We start from the raw sequence: 16,743 nt of genomic DNA, 5'->3' as shown, positions 1-16,743 counted from the left end.
CAAGGCCACCTAGGAAGTTTCCATGGCAGATTTGAACCGACACGCTGACCATTACACCACACTGGCTCTCAATGTATACTGTTGTTTGCTTTATAATATATGCACCTTGCAGGTCAGTCCTGTTGCTGTTTACCTGGAAATAAGTCCCACTGACATCTTCTAGATTGACTTCGGTTCCACAGGCTTGAGTGAGACTCTGATTTGATGAAAGAGAATGGGAAATGCTTGCTTATATGGGACTTCAGCATACCCATTACTGCTTTTGTATGGTTTGACTGTTACGTATAAATTGTGTTAAACTACATGTAATATGCAAAGTATTTTGAAAACCGTTCCATTTCACTTTAAGCATTAATGCTACCTTCTATTTATGTAGTTTTGTATTTGACTTAGCACACTTCAAGTTTTTACTTGAATTTTTCTAGCTGTCCTCCACTTTGCTGCCTACTCTAAAATATAATGCAGTTGTCATCCTATTTTCTATATTGTCTTGATAAACAAATAAACTAATTAAAACATTTAGTAAACTTTTCAAAATAATCATTGAGCTATCTTTTATGAAGCCCACGTGCCCTAAACATTAATTGCTTCCATTTAGTTTTCTATCCTAGAAGAAATATTTCAGTGAATAGTAGCTACTATTGAAACTATAAATTTATGTGTTATCTCTAGCTGAAAATTGAAATGACTGGGCATTACAAATTAAGTGTGTGAAGCTTTAATAAGAATGCTCATGTTTGCTTGATTTATTCTTTAAAACAGATGGACAGTAGTAGGAGGTGTAAATTTTTTCAGCATATAAACTATTAGCCAGTGTTACTGCTTATGTGGGTGGTGTGAGTCTGATATCAGTGTTCTTGTCTCAGAGCTAGACTCCTTTCCCCTCCCCCCAGTGGATCAACATGAATTTTTAAAAGAAGATCTCTGTATTTAAATATGTGAATATGTCAGGCTCCTAAAATTAGGCTTTGTCACATGAATAGCATCTAGAATAATTATATTTCTCCCACAGTCTTTTCATTATTCCATAAAGTAACTTTTGCTATGGATAGCCTTACCAATCTAATTTCATTTTCCTTTAGGGTATAGTGTTTAATAATACCAGTGTGCACAACCTATAACAGGCAACACCATAATCTTGGTGGTTTTATATTTATATTTACCCTTGTGGATGTGTTTTGCCCAGACTTAAAAAAGAATCTGACTCTGACAATCATGTGCGCATGTGTTCCCAATTTTACTTGGGTTGCTTCCAGTTAACTTTTCTCCCCCAGAGGCAACTGTCTTCTGCTACATACCCATCAAGACTAATTGCACCATCTGGAAGGCTTTTATGTACCTGTGACTTGGGGTTGAATATCTCTAGGGATCTGGATTCAGGTAGAATGTGAACGTGACCCCTGAAGCCATGTCAAGTGATTGCAGTTGCTTCTAGTTACTAAAGGATGGTCACCTTAGGGTTTATTTGTTTCAAGTCTCATGCAATTTACTGTGGTGAAGATAGAGTAGATGTCACAAATGTATTTATGTTTACTACTTGGAGTGGAAAGGAACTTCAACTCTTACTTTGCTGATAACTTACCCAAGCTGTAAATAATTGGATGGAACAGTGGCACATAAGTGGATATTATAGCATTTGTCAATTACTATGTGTCTTGATTCTTGTACTCTGCCCACTGACATTTCTTTATCTAGAATCGCTACTAATTAGCAGCTGTGACCATTTGACTAGAATACTTCATAGGTTAGCTTTCCTTCTCCATCTTTTCAGTGTTCTGTTCTTATCTAATGTCTATCATATGGTAATAATTATAACTTACACTTCCATCAAACTAAAGTTAGGATGGTTGTGTAAATCGAACTTGCTTTCTAACTTTATAATGTTGAGCCTCCAGTTAAAATGTTGACTTTATTTGAAATTAGCTATACAGTTTGTAAAATCCTCATGCTTAATTGCTTAATATATCACGACATAGGTGTTTTTTTCTGTTTGCTTCTATGTAGGTCCCCGCTGAATGCATGATTCCCCATAGAATGTCATTGTTTCTCCAAAGTAGGATTTTAATGAAATAACAGCATGTATTTCAAAGTAGTAAGAGTTCAAATTCTATATCACCTACAAAAATTCATTGTATTCCTTTCTAATACCCAAAAGCCCTGTTTGGCAACAATACATTGGTTTTTCTGAACAGAAGAATGTATAGAAGTTCACTGCATTCACCTTCCCACAGCAGTCTCTTTTGACTTCCAAAAAGCAGGTTCTCAGGAGCATGGGACCTGCAAGGACAACAAAACCATGCAGGTTGGGGAACTATAGTAAGGAGGGCGAATTGGTTGAAGTCACCCCCTGTTCTACATACACAGCAAGATATGAGTCCAGTAGCATCTTAAAGACCAACAAGATTTCCTTGGTATAAGCTTTCAAGAGTCATAACTTTGACTCTGAGTTTTGACTCTAGAATGTGTATACCCTGGAAATCTTCCTGGTTTTGAAGATGCTACTGGACTCTAATCTTACTCTTCTACTGTAGACCAACACAGCTACCTACCAACTATGTTTTATATATCGATAGAAAGCAGTATCTCTAGCTGGTCTCATTAACAACAGCTGGTTAATGCAACTGCTTAGTGATTCACAGGTGACTAATCCAATTTGAGGCTGAAATGTTTTTTTTTCCCCTTTTTGGCAGAAGTTTTGTATATGATAGCAGAAACAATCTGCAGACTCGAGGTCTGGTGGTTTTACTTATTTCTAAGGCAGCTGGGCCCAGCAATGCAGCAGACATCTCTCTCCAGAAAGACATGATCAGTGGGATATACTCTAGGTAAGTGTTTCGCTGATTTTAAAGGACGGTAACTCTGTATTCTCTTCCTTGCTATGCATTTTATGTCTTGTGTGACTTTAGGAATGTATACAATAACATTTTACAGTGTCTAGAATTAGACTGCTTTAAGTAAGCAGCAGGGCACAATAATGTGTTAAAATAAGGCTTTCATATAGTAGCACTATGCTTATGCACGTGACTACTCAGTGATATGCATATCCTGCACACCACCATGCATTTGTCTTACACAATACAATACACATATACAATATATGTACATGAAAGCCAGAATCACATTCTTAAACCGACATGGATCTAAATTTCTATTATTTAAAATCTAATCTGCATAGAAGTAGTTTGCTTCCATCTTAAGCTCTTCCTTAGTTAGGTACATTTATGTCTAAATATCAAGAAGAATGTTAATACTTTCCATTAAATTTGACATGTACGAAGCAGAAATAAATTTCTTATTTTTTCTTCTGAAAATCACTTAGCAACTACCCTGATAAGGGCTCCCTTGCACCCTACATAATATTTTACAATTAAAAAAAAAAACTAGCAGGGAATCTGCCTTAATAATAGAAAATAGCTGACACAAACATTCCAAAATGTATCTGATTAAGCTGATCGTGTCTCAGAGGCAGCAGCAGTTGTGTGGCTCAGAAGGGGGTTTTATCCCTTCCCTTCTGCTGATTATAGCAACACACCTGGTGATAGGGGCAATGGCTCAGAGGCAGCTTGCCATCTCCTTTAACTGTTAAGCATTATTGCGTGTACATAGCAGTACCCATCTGCTATGTGGTTATATTTTGCCAAAAGCGCAGGAAACCACCACGTTGATAAGGTGAAATACTGTTGAGGAATAAAGAAAAATGTCTAAAATAGTTTGAAATGCTAGAGTCAGTAGCATGAAATAAGTTCTGGATTTTTTTTCAAGGTATCCTCATCCCATCTCAATTAACAAAAAATACTTAATTCCCCTCTTTGTGGTATGATATTAGTTGATACCTTGTTCTTAATGCAATATGCCTGATCTGCCATTTATTGATCAATAATTTGCCTTGATATCTTTCACTCTTCCCCTCTAAAATGGACTCTTATTAATATTTGGAAGAGAGAACAACCAGTCATGGCTACTTGAGCCTGTCCATGTATCTTGTTTTATGTGGTCAAGGGCCGCAAATAAAGTATCTATCTGGTTACTTGAGCCAAAATATCAGGAGTTTATAAGCCTATCTGTAATGTATTTTTTATTTAATCTTGGACAAAGCAAGGTTTTCCTTTATCAATTCAACCTATTTCTCTGTATGACCTAGAAGAAGAGTTGGTTTTTATATGCCGACTTTCTCTACCTTTTTGAGGAGAATCAAACCGGCTTACAATTTCCTTCCCTTCCTCCCCCCACAACAGACACCTTGCGAGGTAGGTGAGGCTGAGAGAGTTCTGAGAGAACTGTGACTAGCCCAAGGTCACCCAGCTGGCTTCATGTGTAGGAGTGGGGAAACCAACCCAGTTCACCAGATGAGAGTCCGCCGCTCATGTGGAGGAGTGCCGCTCCTAACCACTACACCATGCTGGCTCACCTAGACAAGTAATTAAGGGAAGGTATTTGTAGAGACCCTTGGGAGAGAACTTTCTGCTTCCTTAAGGTCTGAATGGCCACTTAGATTGTGAGGACTGTCTTCTCATAGAATCATTTCAAGTGTGTGTCTTTACCATAGTATATATGGTAATACAAAATGGTGGCTGTTTTGGAGCATGTTATAATGCTGCTGATCATGCAATCCATTCAGAAATGATATATAATAAATGATTTGCTCCATGCCATCACACCTGTCTGTACATACGAGTGTGTGATAGGGACTGACTAATATAAATCATTCCACTGTGTGACATGTTTCCTTGTCTAAGCAAGTTCACACAGCTTTGAACTTGATCCATCTCTTTATTATAACATAAGACTAGTTTTACTGTACATCAAAACAGTTTACAAAAATTCACTCAAGAAATACTCTCAAATATGAAATTGTTATGAGGCAAAATTTCTGTGAATATGTTGCAATAATAAATTTTCCTTTTCTTGGACAAGACAACTTCTTATCTCATTGTCTTCCCTTTTGTGTATTTGACTTTTGGAATACCAAATTATTTTCATTTTGTGTACATATTCAGTTCACGCTTGATTTGAGAAATGAATTTTTTTAAACAAATGCCACTTAATATTGTCGAAGGCTTTCACGGTCAGAGTTCATTGGTTCTTGTAGGTTATCCGGACTGTGTAACCGTGGTCTTGGCATTTTCTTTCCTGACGTTTCGCCAGCAGCTGTGGCAGGCATCTTCAGAGGAGTAACACTGAAGGACAGTGTCTCTCAGTGTCAAGTGTGTAGGAAGAGTAATATATAGTCAGAAAGGGGTTGGGTTGAGCTGAACCATTGTCCTGCAAAAAGTATCAAAAGTAATGTGCTAATCATTGTCCTGTAAGTATCAAGATAATGTGCTAATGAGGGTGTGGTATGTTAATATGGAACCATTGTATCCTGAAGTGATCTGTTAATGTGTGAAATCCAAAGCTAATCTGCATGGCTATTGTTGACTGTAGTCTTTGTTATTCTGGAGGTTTTCAGGACATGCAAGATGGATCTGTGAACCACAGTTTCTCAAGGAAGAAACTAATCATCTAAATCACGCACTGCTAGCAAACGGCTAATCCAGAAATGAAATCAGAAGGGCTATTAAACCAAACAAAAATCAGAAAACTCAGGAAAAACAGTCTCCCATAGGAAAGGTATTCTTGCCATTTATTAAAGGAGTCACTGATAGGATGGAGAAATTTTTGAAAAAACATAACCTACAAATAGTGTTTAAACCCACCAAGAAAATACAACAGATGCTACGATCAGCAAAAGACAAAAGAGACCCCCTCACCTCTGCAGGAGTATATCGTATACCTTGCAGCTGTGGACAAGTTTACATCGGGACAACAAAATGCAGCATACAAACAAGGATAAACGAACATGAAAGATACTGCAGACACAAGTTTACATTGGGACAACAAAACGCAGCATACAAACAAGGATAAAAGAACATGAAAATACTGCAGACTTGGCCAACCTGAGAAATCAGCAGTGGCTGAACATGGACTGACACAAACAGGACACCAGGTCTTATTCCAAGACACTGAAAGACTGGACAGTTCTACCAACTATTTGTCAGATTGCACAGAGAAGCCATTGAAATTCATAAACATCAGCACAACTTTAACAGAAAAGAATGAATAAGGCTTGGCTTCCTGTCCTGAAAACCTCCAGACTAACAAAGACTACAGTCAACAATAGCCATGCAGATTAGCTTTGTATTTCACACATTAACAGATCACTTCAGGATACAATGGTTCCATATTAACATACCACACCCTCATTAGCACATTATCTTGATACTTACAGGACAATGATTAGCACATTACCTTTGATACTTTTTACAGGACAATGATTCAGCTCAACCCAATCCCTTTCTGACTGTATATTACTCTTCCTACACACTTGACACTGAGAGACACTGTCCTTCAGTGTTACTCCTCTGAAGACGCCTGCCGCAGCTGCTGGCGAAACGTCAGGAAAGAAAATGCCAAGACCATGGTTACACAGCCCGGATAACCTACAAGAACCAAATGCCACTTATTTGTATGTCATTCTTGTTCATGCATTGTTCGATCTATTAGTATTACTTTTTGTCCTACTGCGTGTGTGTACACACACACACACACACACACACACACATAAAAGTTATGTAGAAATATTTCAGGGAAACACTTGGACAGATGAGCATTTATTCACAGGTTTGGTGGTGTCTGTACATAATTGGCAATGCATATTAATAGGAATCTGTTTACCTTGGTTCTGTTTGTCTCGTAAAGGCTTTGCAAATAAACTTTTAACTGAGTTTTCAAGGTTTGGGCATAAAATGGACAAAATAACAAGTAAAGGAATTCCCCTATTGCCTTGATTTACATTGTCTCTTCCACCTTTCTTGTATCGTCTTCAGGACTGTAATATCCTCATCAATGCAGAAGCCAGTTGCCCAATTCTTTTGTGTGTTTTTTAAAGTTATAGTAATGTTTGTTTCAAATATATAACTATCAAGATTATATGTGGTCTTGATCATTGTCTGGTGGTTGTTAATCCCAGCCAATCCCATTTTGATTTGCTACAAGTAGTATTTTGGATCTAATTTCCTTCTAATCAGAATTTGTTGTGCTTGGGCTGTGAAAAGGTTTCATTTCTCAGTGTTAACGGTTAGGTCAGTTGTTCAACTGTTGTGTTTTTTTCATGGTGTAAGCTTTGGCTGCCAACTTGGAAGGCTTTAAGAGGGGAGTGGACATGTTCATGGAGGAAAGGGGTATTCATGGCTACTAGTTAAAATGGATACTAGTCATGATGCATACCTATTCTCTCCAGGATCAAAGGAGCATGCCTATTATCTTAGGTGCTGTGGAACACAGGCAGGATGGTGCTGCTGCAGTTGTCTTGTTTGGGGGCTTCCTAGAGGCCTTCCTAGAGGCACCTGGTTAGCCACTGTGTGAACAGACTGCTGGACTTGATGGGCCTTGGTCTGATCCGGCAGGGCTTTTCTTATGTTCTTATGTTGTTTTGTCTGGGCAAGTTATTAGAATCAGAATCAGATAACCTTTATTGGCATAATATTGATGGTCACAAGGTCAGAGATAAACAGATAATACATATCTAGATTAAAATTGAGTTTGAATCTTAACCTTAACAACTTCTGCCAAAAACTCCGCCACCTTCACCGTAACATCAGTTGTAATGTCGTTCAGCAAGAATTGGCAAGTAGATGTTCTATAAGGGGCCATCCGTTTGCTGATTAAGGGTAATATAATTTTTTTAAGGGGTTCTTCATGTAAACGACAACCTAAAATAATGTGATGTAGGGTGTCTGGCTGGCCGACAAGTTATTATTAATTTTAGAGACTAAAAGCACAGTGATTACCTGTGTGAACAAAGAGAAGGATGGAAGGCAGGTGTCCATTAGGTGGATATGTTTATATGTGTGGTGAGGAGTAAAACAGTAATGTGAATATTTTAGTGTGTTTCTCTTGATGTCTTGTCCTGTGGGGCCCCAAAGTGGCTTACAAAAATGCAGAAGAACAGTTTAAAACCATTTTAAATAAACTGCAGCATAAAACAAAGCAAAACAAAATACAAAACATCCTAGACTAATGTCCACTGGGTTATTCCCTCAAGACCAAGGCCAGAGTCTAAAGAACCCAGGGCGAGTGCCCTTGCACTTTATTGCACTTCACCTTGTGGCCCTGGCCATGCTCGGGCTCCACAAATCTGCAGTGAGTAGGGAGGGAAAGAGGGATACTATGGCTGTTGCCACACTAGGTATTCCCAGCAATGTATTAAGAGTTTGAAAATGTTATAGAAAACATCGCTTTAAAAGGTTTTTTGGATGCCACGGCTAAAAAATTGTTGGAAGACGTTTTCACAGCTAAAGGGGCCAAACAAAGTGTGAACAGTATTTTTTATAACAGTTTCAAACTCTTAATATATCGGTGGGAATACATAGAAAGTGCGAACAGTATTTTTTATAACATTTTCAAACTCTTAATACATTGCTGGGAAAACCTAGTGTGGTAACAGCCTAAGCCTGGATTTTTACCATTTAGTTGTCTTCGGTAATTGTGCAGATATTTGTAGGAAACTTCCATATTCTAGTGTTGAATACTCAGTATTTATATAGCACTTTTTACACCTAGATAGTTTACTATACAGCTTATCTGTCTCTGTCGTCGTGCAGGCAAGGAGCGAGGGCTGGAAACGTAGTCTGGGGAACAGTCCAAGGTCATTCACAGTTCAGGCAGAGTCCAAGATCTCAGTAGAGGCAAGGGAAGTCCCCGAGGCGTTAGTCAAAGTCAGTCCAAGAAGTCAGGATACCAGGAATCTAAAGTATAGCAGGGAAACAAGGCCGGTACACAAGGAGGTTGGTGACAAGTTGCTTGCACAACAGCCAAGCCTAACTGATGGCTTAAATCCCTTCTCCTGCTGCTGTAGCAGAGCCAGCCCGGCTCTTTCTCATCACTGTTACTGAGGAGGTTCCTCTGTAAAGCCTTCAGTCTAGCACTCTAACGTCTCTGCTGCATTGCCAGACGAACCTGTCTTCTTCTCTGCTCCAGTGGCCTTGGCGAGGCCTCTGGAGACATTGCATGTTGCAAGGTGTCAGGTCCAACTGGAGTCCTTGAACTGGCAGGCTGCAGGCATGGCAGGCTGTAAGCCCTGTGGTTGTTCCTGTGGGACTTCTGCCTGAGGATGTCCCTCTGTTCTGGCTTCTATTTCCCCTTCGTCAGAGGAGGTATCTGCAGGCTGACTCATGACAGTCTGGTTTTCATGATTATTATTTTTTTGGGTGATAGTTGCACTTCAGCACAATTCACGTTCGTTAGAAGTTCTAGTGCAGGGGTGAGGAACCTTTTTTCCGCCAAGGGCTATTTGGATATTTATAACATCATTCGTGGGCCATACAAAATTATCAACTTAAAAATTAGCTGACCTAGCCCCAGGCAGGCAGCTGTCCCAGGTAACCACCCCCCGGTGTGGGCAAGCAGGCAGGCATCCAACCGGTGGCCCACTCACCCACCTGGTGGCACAGGTTGGTCTATTGCACCATCCGGGTGTGGCCATCCAGCCGCATGCCGGAGTTGCTCCTGCTCCGCATGGTCGGGGCCAGATTATACAGCCGGCTCCTGTTACCTCCGCCTGCAGAGGTGAAATGAGGACACACTGGCTAAGAACCCCCCCCCATGCATTCTGGTCCTGCCCCCTTTAACCCCTTCATTGTCGCCACTTCCGCCCCCAGCCCTCTTGTAGTACAGAGGGAATACGTTTCTCCATGGCCCAGGTGGGAAAGGGTTAACACAGTTTCTTGGGTGGTCCTAGCAGCTCCATAGCTAATGACTCTTGTGCAAGGGGGGGGGAGTTCCTTTTCTCGGCAAAACAAACTCACATCTGTCTTGAATAGAGGCTATTCCTGTCCGCGGGAGGGGGCAGATCACCAGTCTTAGATCCTTCTGAGCTAGAGATCTGCCAGGACCCATGAAGGGCCCGATCAAATGATTTCGCGGGCCTTAAACGGCCCCTGGGCATGACATTCCCCACCCCCCAGATAGGCTTTTTCACATGGTGAGCCTTTTGTTTGAATCTGTATTGACATGGCATTTACCACACCAGGGAGAACGTTTTTAGTGGAATACCTTGATGTGATAAATGCCAGACTATAGAAGGCTTAACATAAAAGGATATGAAAGCCATATTAATAAAGAAGTCAGTTTTAAATCCCACTGAATTGAATAGGGCTGTGTACACTTAAGGCCACAAAGCCAAATTAAGTCTAAAACAAGCCCCACTGATTGCAGTAGGTCTTATTCCAAAAAAAGGGCATATAACAGCAATCAGCCCCATAACTTTCAATGAAATTAAGGTAAGTCATTTTCTCTGAATTGTTCTTTTTAAAAATAAAATTGTAACACATACAAACTTACAGTTAAATAAGTATGGTGTAAAATCAAAGTCAAGGCTTGACCAGTCACTAATTTTGATGGCTTGTGTTGCAGCCTCAGGTTTTTTTTAATGTTTCATCTTTACTTAGATTGGAATTATACTTGGATTGTTCTGTCTTTGTACATAGCAATAGCTATACTTGCAGTAAATTCCTGTTACCTTTTTAGTATCCTCTGTTAGATACTAATTTTAAAAAAATAGATTTAAGGGAACTTTGATCTCCCATTTCTGTAACATAAAATGCAATTTAATTTCTTCCCTGACCATAATGGTTTTAACCTTGTATGCTAATTTGAATATGCTTGTGGAGGTAGAATCTTAAATGAGATACAAATGAAGGAAAAATTGCTAATGCTGGCACTGTACATCTAATGAGTACTGTGTAATAAACCATAACCTCTTCAACAGTTCTGTGGAAAACAGTGTGATTATTTTGGATGGATAGTCCTTTATGTATGGCTCATTACCATCTGGCATAATGTGTATTGATATAGTCTGTAATTGTGAACTATGTGACATGCTACTTTTAATAAATGTGATTTGCCTGGTTAGGGTTACCATATAAGAAATTGCTATAGAAGACTATAGATGGTCTCTCAGTCTACGTAGCATGGATGCTAGTTTGAGACCAATTCAGATTGTGGTGCAGTCCAGACACCCTTGCATTCAGCAATGGACACACACACAGAGAGAGACCCTATCCCACAGAACAGATGGTTAGCTCAGTTGGTTCTGACAGCATAACCCACTTTTTTGAAGGAGTGCTGTCCACAGACGAATGACTGGTAGTGTTGGTTGTAGGTCACTGTGTTACTTGTTCAGCTTTCTTTCCCATGTTCTGTCACAACTCCTAGATATGGGGGTTTCCCACTACCTTTCCAAAGGTAATCTTTTTCCTTTGCTAGGTGAAATCAAAAGCAGTGATCTGTTTATGGATATCTGTTTTAATACATGGATCTCTCTTACTACATTAGGACAAGTGTATTCCTAAACAGTTAGAACCATATTTCAGAGATAGTGTCTATTTCATGTGTTCTGTATATGTGTGTATTTTCTACTCTACAAATATGACATTTTAAAAAAAAAATTCTGATTGAAGTCTCATATTTTTCACTTTTACTTATGAATTACATACAGCAAGCAAGTCCCACTGTTTGTAAGTATGGATCTCTTGGTTGGATTCAGAAATTATTATGTTGAAGTAAGCTCCATTAAAATCCGTGGGAATAACATCCAAGTAATCTATGGTAAAAAGTCTAGATGTAAGTCATATAGGCAAATATGATTAATGAAGCTATTTTAAACATATGTTCTAGGGTTCCCTTTTCTGAGCAGAACAACTCTTTTGCTCTGCATGAGAAGAGAGCAGTTGCCACTGATGCCCATTGCCATGTTCAACTCCATTTCCTTGGGTTGCTTGACACATGTGTGACTTTTGGAAGCAGGAAGAGTAAGGCAAGAACAATGCATTATTTGTGTGGCTCCCCACTTGTGCTTTTCTGGATCCAATCCAGTGTATGTCTCTAGATGTGCTAGATCTCATTTATTATAGTGCTAAAGCCCTTTTCTAAAGACGCCCCAGTTAACAATGTAACTTGTTGGCTCATATTTTAATATAATAACATATTTCAATTTAATGACGTATATTGTGTGACTATAAAAATAAATGAACGTCATGAAATTACCCATCCTTTTTACACATTCTCGATTTTACTTACATTCCAAAGCTAGAGCCTTCTTTAGATATATTTGATTGTCACTTTCCAACTTTACTTGCCTAGGTTTGCTGCAGCTGTACACTCAAGTGCAGTCCCCCTTTCAGTGATTGTGATTTGTTACATGGAGTGGGTCATAGGGACTCCAGTCTTGTTCCATCTACTCTGGCTTCCAGTTTGCTTCTGTGGTCAATTCAGGGTTCTGTACCGCCTGGGACCAACATACCATGAGAACCTCCTTCCCCCATATGAACCTACCTGCTCACTCCAGTCATCCTCGGAGGCTCTGGTTCAGTTGCCCCTACCCTCTGAGGCTAGATGTTGTGGAACCATAACTTTGGAACTCCCTCCTCAGGGAATTTTGTCTGTCTCCCTCTATTGGTATCTTTCGTCAGCAGGTGAAAACTTATGCCTATATTACCTTTACCTATATTTACCAGTCTAGGAGAGCAATGTCCGGTGAAAGCAGCGCTGTAGAGGGAGAAATGGCCTGCATTTCTGGAGGTAAAGAAGGCAGCAACCCTACACACAAGTAGGGAGTGTATGGTCAGATCCAAGTCGCGTACAAACTATTAATAGCCAAAGGACTGGTATTTGTACCCCCAAATAGGTCCTGAGGCGGTATGAGTTAACTGGCAGGTAAGCCAGGGACAAAGAAATGATTGCTTTTCCGGGGTCCAGACAAAAGAGAAGGAAAGGCTTGATGGGTCGCTAGGAAGCACATGAATACCTGAATGATTCTCTTGGATATTGATTGATAACTGTGATAGTTGCAGGTATGAATCCTTGATGAGATTTCAGGACAACAGAATGCTTGGGGTATTCTCCTGAATACTGAGTGATTGCCAGGATGGGTATAGATAGTGCAACTAATGGTCTGTTCAGGGTTCTGATTGAATCACCTTAAGGTGAGACAATGGAGATTAGTCAGCTTCATTACCCAGCCAGGCACTCCTTGGGTCATGGGAAAATGCACAGCTGCCAACCACTTTCTGCCTTTGACAAGCACGCTGGATGGATTCCGCACTTCTCTGAGAGGCATCCATTTAGTGTGCAGCAGTATCTTGCTCTGATATCAGTTTCAGGCCCCTGTGCCTGTAATGGCACCCCCTAAAAGAAGGAGGGGTCTGACTACTCACATTATATGTAGGCAATGTCTAGAAGGTACAAAAGTTTTTTTTAGGTGTGATGCTATAAATAGTGAGCAAGAAATCTGCAGTAATGTAATAATGCTTTTGGCAGGGTTCCTCATGATGTTCTGATGGGTAAACTAGAGGACTGTAGACTGGACCCTGGGATAGTTAGGTGGATAGGGAACTGGTTGGAGAACCGCACTCAAAGAGTAGCTGTCAATGGCATTTTGTCTGAATGGAGAGAGGTGCTCAATGGGCTGCCACAGGATTTGGTTCTGGGCCGGGTACTTTTCAGTATTTTTATAAACGATTGGGATTAGGGTGTGGAGGGACTACTCATTACATTTGCAGATGACACCGAATTGGGAGGAGCAGCAAACACACCAGAAGATAGAGACAGAATTCAATGAGATCTGAACACACTGGAAAAGTGGGCAGATGTGAACAAGATGCAATTCAACAAGGATAAGTGCCGAGTTCTGCATCTGGGTAACAAAAACGATGGGAGATGCACTTCTGTATAGCAGCCTGTGTGAACAGGATCTTGGGGTACGGGTGGAACGTAAGTTAAATAGGAGCAGCCAGTGTGATCCAGCAACAAAAAAGGCTAATGCAATCTTGGGGTGTATCAACAGAGATATAACATCCAACTTGCAAGATGTCATAGTTCCACAGTACACTGCATTGGTCAGGCCGCACCTAGAGTATTGTGTGCAGTTCTGGAGGCCTCACTTCAGAAAGGATGTGGAAAGAAAAGAGTGGGTGCAGATGAGAGCAACGAAGATGATCAGGGCCCTGGAGACCAAGCCCTAGGAGGAAAGGCCGAGGGACTTGGGCATGCTTAGTCTGGAAAAGAGGAGCTTGAGGGGACATGATTTGCTCTCTTTAAGTATTTGAAGGGCTGTCACTTAGAGGAGGGCAGGGAGCTGTTCCTGCTGGCAGCAGAGGCTAGGACTCGCAATAATGAGTTTAAATTACAGGGCAGAAAGGTATATTGGGGGGGGAAATTTACAGTAAGAGTTGTTCAACAGTGGAATCAGCTTCTTAGGGAGGTGGTGAGCTCCCTCTTACTGGCAGTCTTTAAGTAGAGGCTGGACAAACACTTGTCAGGGGTGCTCTAGTCTGATCCTGCAATAAACGGGGCTGGACTAGATAGCCTGTATGGCTCCTTCCAACTCTGTGATTCTCTACATGAAAAGCAGTGCAGTCCAGTTGGTATAGACTAGAATAACTCTGCATAGGGATGCATTGTAAAGGAGTGTGCTATTTGGTTATGGATTCTTACTACTGGTATTTCAGCTGTGAGGTGCCTTTGTATAGTGGGCCACATGGAATCTAGCCTTGAGTGTCCCAATAATATGCAGATCAGGTTTCAACACTTCAGTCTGCCAGGTTCTGTGGTGGCCTTCAACTTGAACATATGTTAGACAATTTGCAATATACCAATATTCAATACAATGAGTATTTTTAAAAAGGCATGGAGGTGGGGTAGGAGAGGAAACAGTTGCAGCAACCCACTCAGAATAAAGAATGCATTACGTATTCCTAGGGTGTAAAGTAAGCTTGGAATAAAAATCTGGATAGATCTCTGCTGGCACAAAAACTGGAAAGTGCTTCCAATTAATTCTATTCATGTGAACTACAAAGAGCCATTTTTAAAAATCCTAGCACAGTAGCATCTGATTCCTGACTTGCATCATGTTGCACGTATGGTTTCTGGAAATTAAGGACAGATTCTACCACATATTGCTTTGGAAAAAGGTATTACTTTTATTGGGATTCAAGTTCCTGAGAACCCTGCATTAAATTTACTTAGTATCATTGATAAAAAATGCACAGAATTCTGTATTCTTAGGTTTGGACTTGATTCTATTAAATAGATTTCAAGATTAACAGATGAAAGTTGAGAAATTTTGATGGACAAAATTTCTCACCAAGTTAAGGGCTGTGGAAACCAAGTTCGCCCGCAGTGTTCCCATCCAGGCTGACATAGTTGTCCTTCCTCTGGTACATGTCTCTCAGATGCCAGGAAGAAATGCTCATCAGGGTTACAGATAATAATCCCCATTTGTCAATAAAACTGAGGTATTTTTCACATCTGATTGTATAATACTTAAAACAAGTCATTAAGTAACCATAAAACAAAATAACCCAAATACTAAAAGCATGATCTAGATAACAGGATATGAATTGACAGTTCTAGGTGCCCATAGTTTTACATGTCTTTTGTTTTTAATGGAGCAAGACTGTATTTTTAAAAGTTAAAAAAAACAGCTATAATGAACTTTTCAAGAAGCATGAGCATCAAATGTTATCTTCCCAGTTTGTTTAAAAATTATTTTAAATGATGTCCCAGCAATTCAAATTTATTTTGGAATTATAGGTTTATTTATTATTGATGCATTACTCTGATTGTTGTGCCATTTTGTTCGACACTGTAATGTGGTTTCCAGAATATATGCTGACATATCCACAACACTTGATCATCTTTATTATGAATGCTCATTGATTGCTATGTAATATGATACTGAGATGGGACAGTGCCCTTCAGATGGAAGGGTAGAGTTAATATTGAGACAACTCAAATCTTTAGAAGTAAGCAGTGTTCCACATGGTGCATTTCAAGAAAGTCTCTTTTCTGTTACCTCAATTATCTGTATGTAGTAATAGATCCTTCTTCATAGTAGGTTTATTTTCCTTACCTGATTGTAAAAGTGCCTGTTATGGTAAAACTATCTTCTTAGGTACTTCTGCTCTGCCATGGGAGAGCAGCTTCCCCAGCTTCCCCAAGTTATTAGACTTTAGTGAGTAGCTTACCTGTCTAGTCTTGTTCTGCTTCCTCAAACAGACATTTAAAAAAAAACTTTTTCCATTTATCAGCAGAAACAAATAAAGATCTGTGATTTTTAGTTCTTCTGTTAAAGCAGAAATCTCTCCAAGTACTTTAATTCATTTACTGATCATGGGCAGTTCCCTAGCCGCCTGTTCCAGTTTACCCTAAATGCAAGGGCAAGCCTTGTGAACCTATCCTATTGTATTAGTTCAGATCCACGCAGAAGTCTCTCTAGTTTCTCCTTGTGCATTGGTCTGTGTGGGCCAAGTTAGTCTTGTGTGTGTGGGTGCAGACTGACTACACTACCAAGTTCATTACAAGAAAACATTACCTTTACTTGGAATTAAAGCCATTAATTATAATCAGGAAAAAAGAATAATGAGCAAAATTGTGTGTCTACTTCTGAGCAAAAAAAAAATAGAGATGAAACACAATCCTCTCTCCCTTTATCTATGACTCATTTTTCTATGGTAGTGAATTAAGCGGCAGACAGTAAGAATGAACTTAGTTGCAAAGTTTCCATTTCCATTATTTTTGCAGTGATTTTAAGCCATCTTTCCTTCAGTTAGGCAGGATCTCTATTTACAACTACCCTGGAATGTCCAGAACTCTAGGAGAGCATCCTCAGTAACAAAGAACTCCTCTACCTGATGTAAACCTCTA

The 16,743-nt window shown here is 39.9% G+C and overlaps 1 protein-coding gene across 1 annotated transcript in view; it reads left to right on the top strand.

Annotated features, from left to right (window-relative positions):
- Positions 1-16,743, top strand: part of PDSS2 (decaprenyl diphosphate synthase subunit 2) — a 73,579-nt gene that overhangs the window by 12,985 nt on the left and 43,851 nt on the right. The window contains exon 2 of the mRNA XM_056856465.1: positions 2,691-2,825. Coding sequence (XP_056712443.1) covers positions 2,691-2,825 — 135 coding nt within the window. The remainder of the gene's footprint in view (positions 1-2,690; positions 2,826-16,743) is intronic.

This window comes from Euleptes europaea, chromosome 10 (genome assembly GCF_029931775.1).
Source record: "Euleptes europaea isolate rEulEur1 chromosome 10, rEulEur1.hap1, whole genome shotgun sequence".
Taxonomy (NCBI): Eukaryota; Metazoa; Chordata; class Lepidosauria; order Squamata; family Sphaerodactylidae; genus Euleptes; species Euleptes europaea.
This window is presented reverse-complemented; position numbering and strand designations above follow the sequence as displayed.